The 20607-nt window shown below is 38.0% G+C and overlaps 1 protein-coding gene across 3 annotated transcripts; it reads left to right on the forward strand.

The window, feature by feature from the left end:
• Positions 1–53: 53 nt before the first annotated feature.
• Positions 54–20382, forward strand: Bchs (WD repeat and FYVE domain containing 3 bchs). 3 transcript variants are annotated; one of them, XM_077425178.1, is made up of 47 exons: positions 54–166; positions 1143–1379; positions 1562–1807; positions 1883–2041; positions 2135–2327; positions 2402–2588; positions 2668–2849; positions 2927–3278; positions 3380–3501; positions 3572–3855; positions 3933–4199; positions 4283–4573; positions 4643–5013; positions 5104–5393; positions 5607–5822; positions 5891–6063; positions 6137–6365; positions 6444–6580; positions 6694–6877; positions 6976–7247; positions 7330–7559; positions 7654–7821; positions 7910–8118; positions 8232–8407; positions 8602–8750; positions 8828–9026; positions 9222–9579; positions 9682–9886; positions 9994–10414; positions 10534–10743; positions 10900–11088; positions 11197–11490; positions 11573–11808; positions 11891–12146; positions 12230–12441; positions 12527–12659; positions 12745–12898; positions 12978–13212; positions 13296–13519; positions 13613–13866; positions 14111–14338; positions 14418–14609; positions 14697–14865; positions 14940–15186; positions 15261–15515; positions 15784–15981; positions 16070–20382. In XM_077425178.1, exons 2-47 carry the CDS (start codon positions 1155–1157, stop codon positions 16185–16187), a joined length of 10299 nt encoding a protein of 3432 aa, XP_077281304.1. In that variant the 5' UTR covers positions 54–166; positions 1143–1154; the 3' UTR covers positions 16188–20382. The 3 variants fall into 3 exon arrangements, with proteins under 3 accessions (XP_077281304.1, XP_077281303.1, XP_077281301.1); XM_077425177.1 differs by having other exon boundaries at positions 92–728; XM_077425175.1 differs by lacking the exon at positions 54–166 and having other exon boundaries at positions 993–1379.
• Positions 20383–20607: the final 225 nt, after the last annotated feature.

The raw sequence follows: 20607 nt of genomic DNA on the forward strand, positions 1-20607 counted from the left end.
GGCCGCTTATCGACGTATCGCGTTGGGCCGAGCGAACTGTCAAATGCGAAGATGCGAAGATGGCCGCCGCCACTGAAATATTAAAGTCTCCCGCCGTGAGAATCGACACGACTCGCCGACAGAAAATGTAGAGTTTCCCGTGACGGAGGACGGAGGCGCGTCCCAGGTAATAATAACCGATCGCGCGTCAACGCGAGACCGTTCTCCGCGGTGACGTTCCTGGGGCGGATTCGGACACGACGCCGACGTTTTCGCGGAGTATACGCGCGTGTACGTGTCACTCGCGTGCGTGTGCGCGCGTGTCTGTGTATATGCGCGGTGTGACATCCCGATCTCGTCTGACGTTTCGCGAGAAAGAGGGAGAGAGAGAGAGAGAGAATGAGAGGGAGGGAGTGAGAACGAGCGGGCGGGCGGGCGGACGGACTACGCGGACGTAAATATTGAGCCGGATTCTCGGCGCGAGCGACGATGCCGCTGATCCGTGTGCGCTGACCGCCGACCCGCGATCGGCCTGTCGCAGTCGCACACGCTCGACTCGACGCCGGGGAGGATCGCCGATGCCGTTTGCCGTGCCATTTTCGACGAGTCGCTCCATGCTGCCCGCGACGTTGACACCCGCGACGACGTCGGCACGACGGCCGCGCGCGGATACGCCGTCATGCTCTGCTACTCTGCTCCCGCACACGCGCCCCTTGCCGATCGCCTGAGTTGTTAAATCGCGATTCAACGTATGTTTCTCAATGCCTGTGCGTGTGTGTGTGTGTGTGTGTATGTGTGTCGTTTTGCGTCGTTTCTTTTGAGCACGTTGACATTTTCGTCAATTCGTTAAAATAGCTCATTCGTATCGATCAGCTCTTCTATTGACCAGCTATGACGAGAAAGTTGAGCTCGTGTCGAGCGTATTATCCTCTTTTTTTCTAACCGTTATCTTTCTTTACTCCGTTTTTTACATATCAAGTTAAGAAAGAGATTATACCTGTCATTGTTGTCACTTTGCAGTCTGCTTTGCAGTTTCAATGTTGTTTGAATGGTAGATCCGTGAAAAAGTTGTCCTTTTGCGCAACGATGCCAAGGTTTCTCCCGTGTCGCAGCTGGAGAACTTCGAAATGCCGGATATCTATGTTTCCTCTTCTTCTTTTCAGCAAATCTTAAGTATGAACATAATGCGCAAATTAAGAGGGGGTACCAGCGTCGGAAGTATGAGCTCGAGCGGTACCGGTGGCCTGGACGATTGCGCCGGCGGCACGAATCCTCAGCACACCGCTCTGGGGCTTATGCACCTCAAGAAACTCTTCTCCGAGTACACCCATCCGCCGCATCCCCTCTCTGACACTGAACGCGATGATAAATTGTACAACATGTTGCCATTATTTTGCAAGGTAGAGCATAAAAGTGGATTCTTTAATATAAGATACTCCATTCCGGTATAAAGCAGCGTTGCCCAAGTGCTTTCTTCCCTTCGACATTCGAGAACGGATCATTCGCTTTAGAAAAAAATGTGGTTTCCGCATATTTCTTGCGTCGTCGTTGTAATTATAAAGAGACCGTCTCGTGCCGCTAGGTATTTGGCTCTAGTCCATCGGGAGACATGAACGAAAAGTTCTGGGACATTTTGGCATTCGCGCAACAAGTATCAAGACTGATGGTGTCCGAGATCAGGAGGAGAGCGAGCAACCAGAGCACCGAGACGGCGAGCTGTGCCATCGTCAAGTTTCTAGAGATCGAGAACAGCGAGGAGTCGAGCAACGGCTGGATGTTGCTGTCCGCATTGAATCTGTTGGCGGCGGGTGACGCGTCTCTGATACAAGTGAATTGAATTTCTTCGGTTGATTATCCATTTCCGAAAGCGAATTCTTTTTCTGCAACGTCAAATTCTTTTCAGGCCATGACCGCTGCCTCGGTACCGTCAACTTTGGTGAAATGTTTGTATCTGTTCTTCGATCTGCCTGAGATGAACGAAGAAGATGCCGACGTTACAGATGCAAATAGCGAATTTACTCCTAGAGAACGTAGGATACTATTACAAAAGATATTCGTTCAGGTGACGATAACTTTCCAAAATAACAGTTTCATATTTATCTGAAAGATTTAACTTTATCCGCGAGATTTTAATTTGTATCGTTACAACTTACAGTTATTGGTGAGATTATGTAGCCACCCTTATCCCGCGGAGGAACTCGCCCGCAAAGACGATCTTACCTTATTGTTCTCAGCGATAACCAGTTGGTGTCCACGGTACAATATTATGTGGCGTAAAAGTGCCGCCGAAGTCTTGATGACGCTATCTCGACATGGTCTTACACAGAATGTAGTAACCTATATTCATAGTAAGTTCGATACTTTATTGTACCTTTTATTAGTTCAAGATCAAATCTACTTGACGTGTTGATTCATCTTGCAGATAAAGGATGCATAGCGCTCTGTATCGATAATATGCAACGCGTACCTGAGCTGGCACCATTAGAAGTTGTAGAAATGTTCGTAACGGCGTTCTGTTTTCTAAAAGATTCCAGTGAAGTTTCTCAGACATTGCTAGATGACTTTCGTGCTTGTCAAGGCTATATCTTTCTATCTGAATTTCTGTTAAAGTAAGTAAATGTCTAAATGTCGATTATATGAAATACGGTAGCTATTTGTAGTGGTGCGTTGAGAATGATATTTTTACAGACACGCGCCGTCAAGATTAGAGCAAGATAACAGAGCGGAAGCACAAGATGCTATCCGAAATTTGGTACTAATGTTAGCGTCTTTAACGATGTGTGGCCATACAGAATTAAAGCCGAGTCAAGCTAGTATGGGATCTTTGTTTCAAATGCTTGGGTTTACCTTGCCACAGCCAAGTAACAGAGGTAACTTCGCAAATAAGATGCTTGTGAAATAAAAATATACGGCGAACATATTTTATGTCGTTTTATTGTATCTGCAGGAGGAAGCGTTCGAAATATTCAAGCGTTCCAAGTATTGCAATCTGTATTCGTGAAATCTAATTCACCACTTCTGTGTTGCACTATATTGGACGCGATATCTAGCGTGTATCACAGTGATAATGCAAATTACTTTATTCTCGAGGGACAGAATACCCTGTCCCAGTTTGCAGAGAAAATCCATTTAAAGAATCCGGAGATACAAGAGAAGTTCTTTCAATTGCTGGAGTTTATTGTTTTCCAACTTAATTTTGTTCCGTGTAAAGAACTCATATCTCTATCCATTTTATTGAAAACGAACAATTCGGTCTCTTGCAGTATTATGTGTATGGAAACTCTTCTCAATATACTCAGGTAATAATATATGCTGAAGATAATGTGTAGGAGAAATTTTATTTTAAAATACATTTAAATAACAGATATTGACTTTTTATAAATATAATCGCTCATTTCAGACACAACGCTATATTTAAAGATGTTTATAGAGAAGTTGGTATGTTAGAAGTTTTTGTAACTTGTCTTCATCGGTACGCAACGTTACTTAAGGATAAACAAGCTGCGACTGATCAAGGATTAGGTAATTTTCGTTAAAGACATTGTCATACGTAAGTTTGTACGCGAGTTTTGAGAATTTGACATGGTTTCAGAATACACGATATGCCCCGAGGATGAACGGTTGGGTGCCTTAGTAATGGAGGCTTTAACAACATTATTAGCGAGTAATGTTCAAAACGCGAATGTGTTTAGAGAATGCGGAGGCGCGCGTTGCGCTCATAATCTAGTGCCCTATGTAGATTGCCGGTATCAGGCACTTGGTATTGTGAGAGAATTGATACTCAGTGCGGGTGGTGACGATGATATGGCGACCCTATTAGGAGTTATGCATTCAGCACCTCCTAATGCCTTGATTTTGAAGACACATATACTAAAGGTGAATTTAATATTGCTCCATTAATCTCGTTGCTATATATTTGTAAAATTATTAACAATATAATTTTTATTTTTCAGTCTCTGTTAGCCTGTTTGCGTGAGTCGCATAGGACTAGAACGGTTTTTCGAAAAGTTGGGGGTTTTGTTTACGTAATGTCAGTTCTGGTATCTCTGGAGAATCAATTAGGCCCGCAAAGATCGGAGAAAAACGAACCTTGCAACGATATCGTACAGAGGACTATGCAGGACGAGAGCCAATTGCTAACATTGCTACACGTGGTATTTCATACTATAAGCACAGCTATGCGATTTGAGCCAGCAAATGCAAAATTCTTCCATCATGAGGTACAGATTTGAAGCATTTTGTAATAATTACGTTATTAATAGCCTGTTATTTTTATTGTATAAAAATAATATTGATTTTATAGATTTGCCAATCGAGTCTGTGCGATACTTTACGCCTACTTGGGTGTTTCTCGACGCAGACGAAAATCACTGAGATGGATATGATACCAACCATGAATTATCATAATATGCTAATATCATTATTTACTGGGAGTATACTGGAACCGGTATTTCCAGATAATATGCCAAAGACATTGGGATACGCATGCTTGCTGCTGCGTTTGCTTTATGACGTGGCGCTCGATTCCTTTGACAAACCAAATTTAGCTAACGTAGGGATAAGATCCCCAAGTCACAAGCAAAATAGCATGGAGGTATACTCTTCTTATCAGAGTATCACCAAACTATCTTTTAAAAATGGTAATTATGGCTGTGCGTTTCAGCAAAAGTCATTCGACTCTCCTGGAAGCGGCAAGAGATATATTATAAATTCCTTAAACCTAAGCCCACCTGCACCTGAGCCAATTGTGGTTCATCCTGGCATAGTAGTCGGAATGCTTCACCTACTCCCGTCTATATCTGAACCATCTAATCCGCAAATGGCACTAGCGTTACAATTGTACGTGGCGGAGATCATCAAGAGCTTAGTAAGATCAGAAAGAAATCAGCAAGTAATGTGTGAAGCTGGTATGGCTGGTGAATTGCTATCAGTAGGTAGAATTGCTTTGCAAGACGAAGCACACCCGCTACATCAACCTCTGCAGTACATCATAGAAAGACTCGCTGCGCAATCGCTTGAACCGAGAGATCTAAGGTAACATCGAAATATATATATATACACACATATAAAAAAGAAAAGAAATATATTCGAATTATCATCATTCGCGTAATTTAATTCTTTTAGAGAATTTCTACGTTTGGGCGATCCGTTATGTTGTATTTCACTGGACGATATCGAGCCGAACAAATTTAGGGGTGGACCAGTTCCTTTAACGCGGATTAAGACATTAGTGTCGATGACGACGCCCAAGGACTTCAGAGCTCATGGTTCATGCACTTTACCACCTTTCGTGGAGCTGGATATGAGCGCTGAGGGATTTGCATGTTTGTACCTACCAAGTGTCGCCCCGCAAAGTACCACACCTCCTACAGTTGTCTCTGCAGACAATAGTGTACTGGGAGGGATTGGATCAGGTAAATGACGTACTCAATTTATTTCCATTACGTTATAGTAAACAATGCTGAAAACATATTAATGTATGATAAAAAATTAATGTATAATCATCCCTGTTAGATCAGACAATAACTATAATAAAAATATGATATAATAACAATTAAAATGTATTTAATTTCATAATTTTAGAAATTTTTGTAATGGTTGTTATTATAAGTAAATATTTATTTTAGGCGATAGATTATTTCCGCCACAGACCGGCTTAACATACAGTACGTGGATATGTGTTGACAAGTTTAGTGATCCTAGAACTGACCCTCATTGTGTACGATTACTCACCTTGGTGCGCACTCCGCAATCTGCAAGAGATTTAATTTGTTTGACTGCAGTTCTTAGTGCTAGAGATAAGGCTATTATTGTATCCACTCAGGAGACACCCATTCCGCAAAGTGAGTACTCTAAAAGTATGCGTCATTAAATTTAAGTGGCGTAATACAAATTAATGTGCATTTTTTAGATACAGGTGAATGGGAACCCGAAGGGACGGGTGAATGTGGCGCCAGGGTTTGGTGTCCCGATTTACTTCACGAAGGACAGTGGCACCACATAGCTATCGTGCTAAACCGCGCGGTTCTGAAAAACTCTAGCTTCTCATTATACTTGGATGGTCAACATATCCATAGTCAAAAGGTAATTACCATTAAAACGAAATAATGAAATAAAGGTTTTCTAGATAGCACATATGCAATGTATTTGTTTTTAGCTTCATTACATCACGCAAGTTCCTGGAGGTGGAGCAGCCAATTTAACTGTGGCTTCTCCGGTTTACGGCTACATCGGTACGCCGCCCTGTTGGCGCAGATATTCTAGATTGACATGGAAACAAGGACCGTGCCACTTGGTAGAGGAAGTGTTTAATTCTCAAAACATTGCCACTTTGTTCAGACTAGGGCCGCATTATATGGGAAGCTTGCAAGCACCGCAATTGAGTGGTATTGAAATAAACATGACTAATTTTTAAAATATATAATTCTATAAGTAATAAATATTAATAATATATGTTATTGCAGGCCCTGAACATCTAGCACCTCTTGTAGCTGAAGAAAAGGTTGTGTTTGGATTGAATGCAAAAGCTATGTCGCAATTAACCCTAGCGAAAATCAGAAAAGTTTACAGCCGTGCGGATAATAAGTCAATCGCCAAACAAGTATGAATGCCTTAATCTTTCGAGTGCAATATAACGAAAAAGAAAGAGATAAAAATTCAAACTAAATAACACGCATTAATATCTGATTAATATCTTGTTCTTTTGTACAACAGCTTGGCATGTCATCCCATGAGAACGCCACACCTATCAGAGTCCTCCATAATTCTGCGGGACACCTCAGTGGTCCAGCTAGAGCATTAGGTGGTGTAGTTGTCGGTTATCTTGGCGTTCGTGTATTTAGTCCTAAACCAGTAGCTACTATGATCGACAATGTAGGAGGATGTTCAGTGTTATTAGGTATGATTGACAAAATGAGACTCAAGTGGCGCACAATGTTCATCCCGATATTCTAACGATAAGATAAGACTAAAGGCGATATTTAATCTGTTTAAAAGGTTTAATAGCTATGGCCCAAGATGTAGAATCTTTGTATGCGGCTGTAAAGGCACTAGTATGCGTAGTGAGATCCAACCAAGCGGCCCAACAAGAGATGGATCGCAGGAGGGGATATCAGACCCTGGCTATGTTATTGCGAAGAAAATGTCCTCTCTTGAACAGCCACATACTGCACTTAACGTTCAGTCTCGTGGGGACAGTCGACAGCGGCAGAGAAACCAGTGCAATTCCCAATGTTACAGCGTTTCAAGATCTCTTATGTGATTTGCAAGTATGTTTCAAAAATTTCATAATTTTAATAGCGAGTGTGCATTCAAACAAACAACTGATTTAATTAATTAATTCAAATTCAGGTTTGGCATGAAGCACCTGGAGAACTGCTAAGATCTCTTCTTGAACATTTGTATGAGCTAATAGCGGAATCCAGCGAAAAACGAACTAACTTGCGATTAATGAGAGATTTACAATTAGTACATAAATTACTGCACATCTTAAGCGACGTAAAGCTAAGTAGCACCAGACAGATCCTTCTGGCGCTTCTCAGTATATTATTGAGTCAACCACGACAAGCTGATCTATTATGGTAAACAGTTCTTTCGTTCGCACTTGTATATATATAACTACTGTTATATTAATTATTTACATACATGCAACTCTCTTATCTGTCTTTTATGCAGGTTTGGGCAATTCATTGTGGCTACTTTACCGCTATGTTCCGAAAAACACCTAATCCTTAGAGAAGGAGAAGGAACCAAGGACGGGGAAGGAGAGAGTATACTTTTACGTAATCGTTGTTTACAGCTTTTACATTCGTTGTTGTTTAATGGATCCAAGGTTAATGTAAAGTAAGAAATTGTGCTAATATCTTTGATTATTACGTCAACACGTCGAATATATACGTTTGATGATATAAGTGTAACTTTACTTTTGCAGTATGTGTGAAGAAGTAGCTAAAGTTTTGGGCCTAGATTGGGTACTACTGTTCCTCCAGTCTGATCTTCATAGTACTACAGTTATCTGGGGGTTACGTATACTTGTAGCGATGTGTTCTGTGCAATCGATTCTACAAAAATTCAAAGAAGGCACGAGCAATGGTGGTTGGCTGCGGCATACCGATCACAACAAGATGGCACTAGCACTTGGTATACAAATGGTTTTATACTTACATAAGCGTTTCAATAAATATTGTTTCTACATATTTAATCTAAAATAGTTGCAGTATAATAATACAACATAATTATAATATACGTAACAGGTTGTCATCAACAAATGTCAACTGGTGAAATTAAACCATCTGGACTCCATGTACCGGGATTTCAACATCTGGGCTGGTTGCTTCCGCAACATATCGATCTTGTTCCGGAACTTTATTTTCTCTTCATTGCTCTCATGATGGGACAGCCTGTAAAATTGTTACCTACCGATTCGAAGGTAAAAATAGTCCATCTTATCTTTATATTAAATCTATATATGTTTTCGCAAAGTTTTAAATCTAAATGAAGTGATTTAGTTGCTTTTTGTTCCCTGAAATCGATTCTGTTGCTTCTTTATTAGCGTTTAATATACAGAAAATAATAATACTATAATAATATAATAACTACGTATATATTACAATTATGTGGCAGCTCGATTTGGATAACGTTTGGAATTTTATGTTCGGAGTCCCGGCAAATCACACATTGTCGTCCTTTGCTAGTAGAATTAATCTTTGTCCCGAAGCAATGGTAACGTTACTAGCTATGGTGCGGACTATGTTGAACAACCACTCGAACAAGTGAGTTATCACGAGGAATCATTAATTTGTTTCATAATTGTGTCGTATTACTTTGTAATGAATCTTTTTTTCAACAGCCCGGAAGTATTACCAGCGTGGTTAAACGATTATCCCGTGACAATAATACAATTCCTGTTTTTCCTTTATCGCAATTTCACTGACTTCATGCAAGTCTTTATGTCCGCGGAAGTTTTGGGTGCCTTAGCTGGGACCTTGTTTCCGAAACCCGCGAGTTCTAGTCAGGATAGTAGTGGTGCCAGTACCCCAGCCGACGAGGTAATTATGTTAATTCAACAAGTTATAAAAAAAGGATACTTTCGATTTTTTAATTGAATACTATCAGGACTGACACTTTTAAAAAGCTTGCTACATAAATTTGTAAGTCAAATTGGAAAGTATCTTTATGGAGACGCGTCTTGTAGATATCTTACAATTAAAGATATTAACTTTAATGCCGGATAATTATTGCAGCAAGAACCAGTATTAGTGAGATCGCCGTCGAAAGACGTCGGGTTGACAAATCACCCGGCGAAGAAGTTCGTAATGGACTTTTTTAAAGTTATCGTTGTTGACTCGCTCTCATTGCCAGTTACGACGAAATCGCCGGCGATAGATCTTGTCCTGGAAGCATGGCCGGAACATGCGTCAACGGGACAGCAAATGCGTTATCAGACAGAAGTGTTGTCTATATTGATGGAACATTTATTAGCCGCGGATGTATTGATAGGGGAACAGGCTGCGTTACCTGTCGTTCCTGGTGGATCGGCCAATAACATAACTCATAACGTTTGCTACGTAGCAGCCAGAATAGTTGACAAATTATGGCAAGGTAATAATTTGATCTGTGCACTGCGTATACGTTAATCTAGTTAATTAATTAATTAGATTTTAATAAAAAAAACGTTACCATATGTGATTTCTCAAATATCAGGCGCTCTGACGAAAGACCCGCATGAAGTATTCGATTTCATTGTAAAATTAATTGGACAAGCGAAAAGACGACCCGGCGCGGTTAGTATGGAAGGCCTTCATCACTGCCTGAATAGGATAATTTTATTCTTACTGTCACGTGCGACCGATTCTATTGCCGATCAAATGGCGGTATTGGAGGCATTACATAAGCTTACTACTCATAGGTATGTACAATGTACAAGCTGTGAAATGTTATGTACGTTTATACACATAATACTCATATTTTCATTAAAAGTAAAGAGAAATTAAATAAGTTACGATTTTTCTGTAGATTATTAGTATTTGGTGCTGGCAATCACGAGTTAGAATTTATTGGCTGTTTAACGTATTGCTTGTTACAATTGACGGCTGATATAAAGATCATGTTGGATACTAATATGAAAACCACGTGGCACGTGAACCCGCAAGTGGAATCCAGTGACGACAGACTAATGTCTCACCAGGGGCATAATTTAATGGCTGTAGCGGCAACGAGAGTCTGGGAGGAGTTGTATGTATGTAAAAAGCCCGCGATAGAGGAAGTTTTCAAAGTAACTCTGTCACCACCCGTGGGTAACGAGCGGGCACCAGAATTGTCGGTCGTGAGAGAACAAGTTCACGAAGCTGCATCGAAGCTTTGGTTGAATTACGTAGTTTCGGAAAGAAGAGCCTCATACAGGGTTCCCTGGGAACTCCACAATCAAATCCAGTCGGTACGTTAAAGCTTTCCCTGTGTCTATATGTTATCTGTATTATCAAAATTATTAAAAATAAAATTACACTAACTGCATATTTGGATAAGTAGTAGTGTATGTATACAAAAAAATTACAGAAAATCCAAAAGGTGACAGGAGGATTGACGAGATTAGCGAGCCGAACAAAAGTGCGAAAAGAAGAGTCTGTGCGCGTAAGACTTAGACTACATCAGAATACCGTTGCTCAATGGACAGAACAACACGTCGCGTTAGTCAGGGAACTTGCTGCAGTAAGGCGTTTGCAGCACCAACAGACCAACCTGCACACTCAACGTTACGTATATCAAGTAAGAAATTCTGTCTAAGAATTTTATTTATTTCTGTTAGTTTTCCCTTATCGAACAACAAAATCGATAATTACCTTTTGCAAGAGATATATGTATTCCGCGTTAATGGAAAACTTAACGTGGAAAAAATAATATGCTAAAAATATTCATTTGTAGGAATGGCTGCAAACTGAAACGGAATTGACTAGAGAACGCGGTCTTTGGGGACCTCCGACACCTACTATACTGGACAAATGGATGTTGGACATGACCGAAGGGCCGTGCAGAATGCGGAAGAAGATGATGAAGAATGAACTTTTCTACATACATTATCCATATCGGCCTGAATTAGAGCACCCTGATAATGTGAGTTGTATGTCTTTACGATAATGAACCGTAGAATTATTTCGAAACTTAAACATAAGCATCTACATGTATTCGCAGTCATAATGTATTTATCTGTTAACTGTTTAGAAACAGCTAAAGTACAAAGTAGCGACGAGCATGGATAGTAAGGAATACTATTTGAAACAACTCAACAATTCGTCGGGAATGTTTGAACGCGAACGAGACCCCGTTATAGATGATACACCGTTAAATGTCAATGAAACTTCTACCGAGAGCGAGCCGCCGATGGTTCCGTGCACGCTGGAACGCCACGCCAGCGAGCCAGATGAAGCGCCCGAGGATAACGAACAGGAAGAAGAGAACAATCAAACTGTTCCAGACAATCAAACTTTGATACGTCTACTGGAGGAACATGAGAAGGTTTCCGTCTCTATATAATCAATGTTTACGAAATTACCGTAACCGCAAAGTTCTTGTTCTAATATCTTTATTCGCGTTTCAGATAAGTCACATGTTTAGATGCGCGCGAATACAGGGTTTGGACACGACCGAGGGTCTCCTCTTATTCGGAAAGGAACACTTCTACGTGATCGATGGATTCACATTGTTGAAATCTAGAGAGATAAGGGATATAGAGAGTTTGCCGGACGCGTACGAACCGATTCTACCGTCGCCGGGATCTCCCAGAAGATCTAGGGCGATGAGACAGTGTTCCAAGTTTAATTACGAAGATATCAGGTATTCTCGAGAGATAAAGTTTTTTTTGCACAATATCTGAATATCAGTTTAGATCGCTATATGAACTTCATATTATCTACAGGGAAGTACATAAGAGACGATATTTATTGCAACCCATGGCGCTGGAAGTATTCAGCGGAGACGGTAGAAACTATTTACTGGCATTTCCGCGAAAAGTGAGGAACAAAGTTTATCAAAGATTCATGACGTTCGCTACTGCGATCGCCGACAGCGCTCAGCAGTCCGTAGCTGGCCAAAGGCGAACGGCAAATGTCGAGCAGGCCACTGGCTTGCTTTCGAATCTTATAGGGGAAACTTCGGTTACCCAGAGATGGGTGGTTAGTAGTTACAACTATGTAAAACAAACAGGATAAGTAGTAGAGCCTGTACTCCTTATTAAGTATAAACATTTTCCTCACAGAGAGGAGAAATATCTAATTTCCAATACCTGATGCATCTCAATACTCTGGCGGGTCGTAGTTACAACGACCTTATGCAATACCCGATATTCCCGTGGATCTTAGCCGATTACGACAGCGAGGAACTCGATCTCACGGACTCGTCGACATTCAGAGATTTTAGCAAACCTATGGGCGCACAAAGTCCCGAACGATTGTTGCAATTTAAGAAAAGGTATAGAAAGCAGAGTGATATATAAAAATGTATTTCCCGTTGTAGAAAAGATATGTTTTTAAAACGATTATCCTTTTTTTTGCAGATATAAAGAGTGGGATGATCCGCACGGAGAGACTCCCCCTTATCATTACGGCACACATTATTCGTCAGCGATGATAGTATGTTCCTACCTGGTGAGAATGGAACCGTTCACGCAACACTTTCTCAGATTACAGGTTTGTACATATCGAAAGCACAGTAATTTGTCTCTTATCCTCGATCTTTACATGTGACATGTGCAATAATTACAATTTTTCACAGGGTGGGCATTTCGATTTAGCTGACAGGATGTTCAATAGTATAAAAGAAGCGTGGTTGTCCGCTTCCAAACATAACATGGCCGATGTGAAAGAACTTATCCCAGAATTTTTTTACCTCCCGGAATTCCTAGACAATTCAAATCATTTTGATCTAGGTAAATGCTTCTTCGAATACGATACGTTACTTAGGTTTCTTCGCGCGTAATGGTCTCACGCGTGACATTTTCCTTGTAGGCTCTAAGCAAAGCGGTGTTCAACTCGGCGATATCGTTCTTCCACCTTGGGCGAAGCAGGATCCTCGCGAATTTATCCGTGTACACAGACTTGCGCTGGAATGTGATTACGTGTCGCAGCATCTCCATCAGTGGATCGATCTGATATTTGGATGCAAGCAGAACGGCCCGGGGGCTGTCGAAGCCGTCAATGTATTCCATCATCTGTTCTACGAAGGCAACGTTGACATCTACAAGTTAGTTTACATAATTAATTCCGTTCATTTATTATTTCGAAGTCTCATCTAGAATAAGTTTTCTAATTCCGTCTCGATTGCAGCATCGACGATCCGCTGAAAAAGAACGCTACTATAGGCTTCATCAATAATTTCGGCCAGATACCTAAGCAATTATTCAAGAAGCCACATCCGGCGAAAAAGATGACGCAGAGAACCAGCGTTATCGATCCCGGACCTATCACCCCTGGACTGAGCATCACTACGTCTGACAAGTTGTTCTTCCATAATCTCGACAATTTGAAACCGTCGCTGCAACCCATTAAAGGTTCGTATCCCTGCATCTCTGCTCGACATTTTTTATTAATTTTATAAATAAAACATTTTTAAATATTTAATTTATTTTTTCCTTTACACACAGAATTAAAGGGTCCCGTTGGACAGATATTGCACTTCGACAAAGCTGTGTTAGCGGTAGAACAAAACAAGACACTCATCCCACCCTCCTACAATAAGTACGTAGCATGGGGATTCGCTGATCATTCCCTCAGAATAGGGAACTACGACAGCGACAAAGCGATTTTCGTTGGTGAGGCTATGATGCAAAGCAGCGGAGAAATAGTGGCGTGCGTTTGTCCGTCTTCCAAATTGATAATTACTGCTGGCACCAGCTCCGTAAGTCTTTCGTTTACAGGAAAGAGAAGGTTGTGAAACAGAAAATTTCAAATAATTTCTTTTTTATGAGAAAAAGATAAATTATCATAAAAAATGCCCATCGCATTTTATTCTATTAGTTTATTTTACACAGTCTAGTTATTTGAAAGATAGTATTTTAGGACTAACTTGTGTGAAAAATTATTACTTGAAGTTATCTTTTTCTATTCTATTTTACGCTAGTATTAATTGCGCGTGTTCGTAGGTCGTCACTGTTTGGGAATACGCCAAGCGGCAACTCTCTATAAAACAGTGCCTGTACGGACATACCGATGCAGTCACATGTTTATCATCCAGTCCCGCGTACAACGTTATCGTATCCGGATCGCGGGATGGTACGGCGATTATATGGGACTTGTCCCGATGCTTGTTTGTGCGTCAACTTAGGGGCCATGCAGGACCAGTGGCGGCAGTAGCCATAAATGAATTAACGGTATTTACATTAACATTATACGTAAAGATGGGGTAAGTAGAAGTATATGTGACAAAATGTTATATGAAATATGTTGCAGGGAGACATAGCTACATGCGCAGCTACATGGTTACACGTATGGAGTATCAATGGAGAAGAATTGGCAAGCGTTAATACTTGCGTTGGCCGCGCCGACAGAATGCAACAAATATTATGTGTCGCTTTTAGTCAGACTCACGAATGGGACTCCCAAAATGTTATTATGACTGGCTCCACTGATGGCGTTGCTCGTGTAAGATATAACGTTTCTATTCCTCTAAAATATTTTAGCAAAATTTCACCAAAAATATTTTCGAACTATGGGGCAATTTGTTTACAGATGTGGTCAATGGATTACGTGCAAGTGCCTGCGGAGGAAGAGAAGCCTGAAGAAGTGACGACTGCCAAAGAAAAGAATGAGAAGCAAAGCACGGAAGGCAACCAAACTGAAACGAAGAAGAGAGTTCAGGAATTAGTCAAACAAATGAGTATATCTGCCGAAGGATCAGGTAAGCCTAAGGATCATAACGTCGCGCATATATCAATTAATGCAGTTATAATGGATTTTTATCTTTGCTTCAAGGTGCACTTATGAAAAGTGGCTCTGAGAGTAGTCTCTCTGAAGCGGAAAATCCCAAAGAAGCTTCCAGGCTTCATGAAGAAAAGGAGGAGTGTTCCGATAACGAATCCAGTAATGGTTCAAGTAATAAACCTTCACCTCAGAATAATCACGCGTCACTGGTCGTGTTGCGTAGGAAAAGTCGCGGAAATCCGATGTTCAGGAAAAGCGAAGGTGGTGGACGTGCCGATAGCGAGGGCACGCAAACCAGGTAATACAATTTACAATCACAAGTTGCGGAGATCCTATTGTAATCGTGGGATATTCCTCTGTTATATTTCACAGCGAGTCCGTCAGCAATCCCGGAGATTCCGAAGGGGCGTTGAGGACTAGTAAGAGCGATACCAGTCTGACCGACAGTTTCGTTATGGTCACTGAAGCCGACACGAAGCCGCGAAAAATCAATCCACAAAATATCTTGCGGGACGGTTTCAAATGGCAAAGGCAATTGGTATTCCGCAGTAAATTAACAATGCATACTGCCTACGATCGTAAAGACAATGCAGAACCAGCATCCATCACGGCCCTAGCGGTATCAAGGTATTTATGAAGAGCATATAATATTGATGAATTCTACCGACAATTTTCTCATAATAAAATAAATTTTATTAGATTTCTACTTATTGTTATATATGTGATCTCTTTTTAAATAAATAAAAATAATAAACAATAATTGAATAAAAACATTACGTCTTAATTTTTGGTCACACCAGTTACAGTGTATTACTCACTTTTATACACGATTATAAAATTTAATTATTTATGAGATAATATTAAGTACATTATTATTGTATTGTTTGATTCGTAGGGATCACAGAACGGTGTACGTGGGTGACACTCGTGGTAGAGTATTTTCATGGAGCGTATGCGAAAAACCCGGACGCACGGTTGCCGATCACTGGCTGAAAGACGAGGGAGCGGATTCTTGCGCTGGTTGCGGCGTTAGATTCAATCTATACGAAAGAAGACATCATTGTCGCAACTGTGGGCAAGTATTCTGCTCGAGGTAAGTGTCTTAGGGATCGTATTTATCTCAAGAAAATGGTCTTTTGTGCTTTGCCGAGGTATTTAGCCGAGTTAATTACTTCACGCAGATGCAGCCGATTCGAGTCCAAAATATCCAGGCTCGGTATCCTAAAGCCGGTTAGAGTCTGTCAGGGCTGTTATTCGTCATTACGGTCTCAGAGTAACTCCACTGAGAGTAACACCTAATGTGACAGCACGAAGTCTTATCTTACATAAATCGTTAAATTATATGGAAAACTCTTAGCGGGTTGTAAATACTTCAGTGTACCTATTAATCTTTCAGTTGAAATTCTGTACATGAACAAAACACAAAGCGTTCTATTCTTTCTCGTGCGTGAACTCAACGCGCGATCTATTGTTATTTGTGATCTGTTATATTTGTTTTTTTTGGGTGAGTTCATGTATTCGTGATTCTACTTGTATCTGCGTAAGCAAAGTTTGTTGCATTTTTATTATTTTCGCGATGACATTTCCATTATTAATCGATTCTATTGAAGCAACAAGAAGGTATGATTATTATAGGTATTAAGTGCTAGGTTGTACATTCCTTGTCGATTGTTTCGAGTTATAGATAAAATATTATTAACTTGTGCGAGAGAGAGAAAAAAAGAGAGAGAGAGAAAAAGAGAGAGAGAATTCTAATATATTAAAATGAATTACATATTATATATATATATATTTAATATAAACTTTTTATTATTGACAAGTCTGTATAAAATTTATGCGTACTAATTTTTCACTCTCTCTATGTTTTAAAAATCAAGTTATATTATGAATCAAATTATATATTATATGTTACCCCTAAAATTTTTGTATTGAGGGGGACGACGTAAGATGTACTTTCCAAATTTTCTTAATTAAATTCTTATATATATTTAAATATAATTTATTTAGCACACAACAGTGCATTAAGTCGCAAAATGGTAACAGTATTTATGTTATCTCCAACCATTATGTAATATGTTACCTTGATTATCATTTATCGATTATGATTATTAGTATTATACATTATTTATATACAAAATTAAATATGATATATATAGATATAATCTGTGATTTTATTTTTCTATTTTTATTTAATGGTTCGCATAAATATTAATCGACTATGTTATTACATCGATATTTTATAATCTAAGTTATCAATTTTATAATTTCATATTTTAACGTAAAATTAAATTTGAAAATAGTTATAACTAAAAATTTTGATTTATTTAATATATTAATGAAAAAAAAGATATGTATACGATTGTTTTCTTATATAGATAAATGTTTATTTTTTAATTTCGTTTGTTTGACATTCTTTTCTTATTTTATATATCTTATTTATTCATACCATGTTTTATCTTCATATATTATGTTTTGCAATTCTTAAAGAGAATTGGAAAGTATCTCTTTCTAATACAATCGTACAACTATTTTCTTTCGTACATTGTATACGTTTGACTTTTCTATCGCGCATACGGTATACACATATAACCGCTATTTAAGAACTGTATTACGATTTAACAAAAAAATATATATATATATTACTGCAATGTACTCCTAATCTTGTATCCAAAGATATAGAAATCATAACTTTGTAATAGACAATACCGTATCTATGTAACATGTTATTAATTATAAGACACTTAAGCAAAACCATAGATAAAAATAATAAACCATAGGTAAAATCCACCAGCTAATGTCATTAGCAGTGACATAAATGTGAAATACAAATGATTGTGGTTTACAAATTAATGTGCCGTGATCCTTATATACTAATTGTGGGATTGATTTCCAAAGTGAATTTAGAATCCCTGTGTATGAGAAATTTATATATAAAGTTCACTACATTCAGCGGTTATAAACATGCGTACCTTCTAAGAGTTTAAGTTTCTTACAAAGAGCCGGATTAACGTGAGAGATATTTGAAGTTTTACAAATTTCGAGATCGTTTTTACGATCAATTGCGAAATTGATATTACCAATTGACTCTACTCTATTTGTATTCCCTAATGATACATCTCCACTTCCGTAAAAGCACAAATTTTATAGAAAACAAAAAAAATTGAAGTTAACGATACAATCACCAGATGTAAGCGAATGTATTTCGACCGGATTTTTTTTACGTTTCTCTACGTTGATACACACACAGACGAAATATTATAAGCACAACATTGTCGAGTATTCTTCGAACGAGTGTATAAAAAAGACAAAAAGATCAAAGACAGAAAATATTGATATTCTAACGTCTAATGTTAAATTATGTACACGCATCAGAGTCAACGTTTTACCATGCGTAAAGAATCTGTCTTACTATGCACATCAATTCGAATTATTCATCGTCAATTATTTACATTTTGCTTTCTATTTGGACGAAAAGTCTGTCGAACTTTCCACGACCGGCTGTTACCGAGAAATCAGACGAAGATACGTGTGATTTGATAATATATATTTTCGTAAAAGTAGCTGAGAGAAGAAACGTAGATTATACTTCTTTGGAAATAGTTCACCAAGCTAATATTTGTTATTTTTGAAAAAAAATAAAAAAGAAGTATACCTAAAGGGATTATAAACGTTTAAACAAAGTAAATCATTAAATTGCGCGAAAATTGTAGGGATATATATCAGTTATTATATAACAGTATGCGTAGCTTAAACCACAAATCGCAATGGCATTATCATTGTAAGTTTATAATTATGATTTCTAGTCATACAGATAAGTATGCAAAACGGATTTGTTTTCACCTGATAAAATTTTACTTTATTATACACGAAGCGAAGTATTATTTACAGTTATTGTATAAATAGAATACATTTACTGAGTACCACATAGATTTTTGAATACATTTTATTATATAGTTTATTATATACCAGAAGAATAAAAACGCAATGCTTTTGAAAGATGTTCTACATTGTACTGTTGTTATACTGTTATTATATAATATAAATTATTTGCAAGTATAAAATACATTGTGGTTTTCGTATCATGTTATCGTGTGCAAAAGTTCGTAGTGATTTATTATGCAGGTAATTCTGACAAAATAGCGCGTAAGTTTTTTCTTTTTTTAAAGATGCGCATTCTCGTCTTCTTTTAATGTACTTTATATATAGGCATAGAATGGTATAACAACCGTACAATTCTTCCGTAAAAAATGATAATCTGCGATAAGCGATTATTTCATTAATGACGTTGTGTATTAGCAAATATTTTTTTAAATAGAGCACGGAGGAAATTTCCTTAACGATGCGACGTCACTTCATTCATACGATTGCTATCCACTAAGATGGACTTGAATAGTGTAATAAAAGAACTATGGATTATACAGTTAGAGAGACTTGAAATTGTATATAAGTAGAATGGAAAAAAGCATCTAAAGACATTTATTGCTTAAAATTGTACGATAAGAATAGATCTTAGAGAGAGAGAGAGAGAGAGAGAGAGAGAGAGAGAGAGAGAGAGAGAGAGAGAGAGAGAGAGTAATATATAAATATAAATAAATAAATATACATATAAAACATTGTAATACCCGATATACGACGGATGTGTGAACCTGCACGAGTGTGTTTATGCGCGTATGCGAATACATTTGCCACCCTTACGCATAGGAATTATACATGTACACATATAATATATTATTATATATATATAATATATATATATATATATATATATATATATATATATATATATATGATATATACCAATCACACATTATACAAATATAAATATATAAATATATGTAGTTAAAGAGAGAGCGACTGTTAGTTGATATTCGCATAACATTATATAGTAGAAGAAAAAATTTCGATTGGTATAATTATATTGAATGGGCCAAAGTTGTAAGAAATCATCTTTATTTAACTAATCAGGGAAATATAATAATTTATCGAATGTCGTAACGTAAAACTTTGTTGCGGATACTTCGTGCTAAATTGCAAAACTACTTTCTATTTTTACTTACTTCTTGCAGAAGCTGTCACGTCTTTCGTTGATTCGAAAGAAAATTTGTACGTTTTAATCCCTTCGTTTTTAATGTAACAATCAGTGTACGAGAATAACAGAATAGCACATAAAGCTGAATGTATATTAACATTAAGAAAGTCAATTCAATGTCTTGCCTTTTGATGGATTTTCCCCGAGAATGTAATCTACTCACTGAAGTTTCGGATAAAATACGAAAATTCTACAGGATCGGTAACTTCTTTCGTTCATCTAGAAAATAGTGATCGAGATTATACTGGCTCAAGTGCCGTAACAGCAAAGAGAGAACAAACAAATTCTAAAGACAGTAAATTATTGTATTTCATTAAGCCAAATAAGACCATAACGTATTATATAATTTACAAGATAAGTATATTCTATAAATGTACGAAATAAAGTTGTGTGTATTCAAAAAAATTTCGATTTTTCATTTATTCTTTTTTATTCATTTTTCTACTCTTCACGTTCTTCATTTTATTAACATATAATGACTAAATAACTTATAAAAATTATTTATTACTAACTAATAACTTAAATGAGCATAATAATTAACTTATCTTCAAATCTCGTTTCGATCAAACAGTAATATATCGATATATTTTAAATATCAATTGATACTAATATTGTTATTAATATTACGAC

Source organism: Temnothorax americanus, unplaced genomic scaffold (genome assembly GCF_048541705.1).
Source record: "Temnothorax americanus isolate GAGA-0224 unplaced genomic scaffold, ASM4854170v1 Scaffold9, whole genome shotgun sequence".
NCBI lineage: Eukaryota > Metazoa > Arthropoda > Insecta > Hymenoptera > Formicidae > Temnothorax > Temnothorax americanus.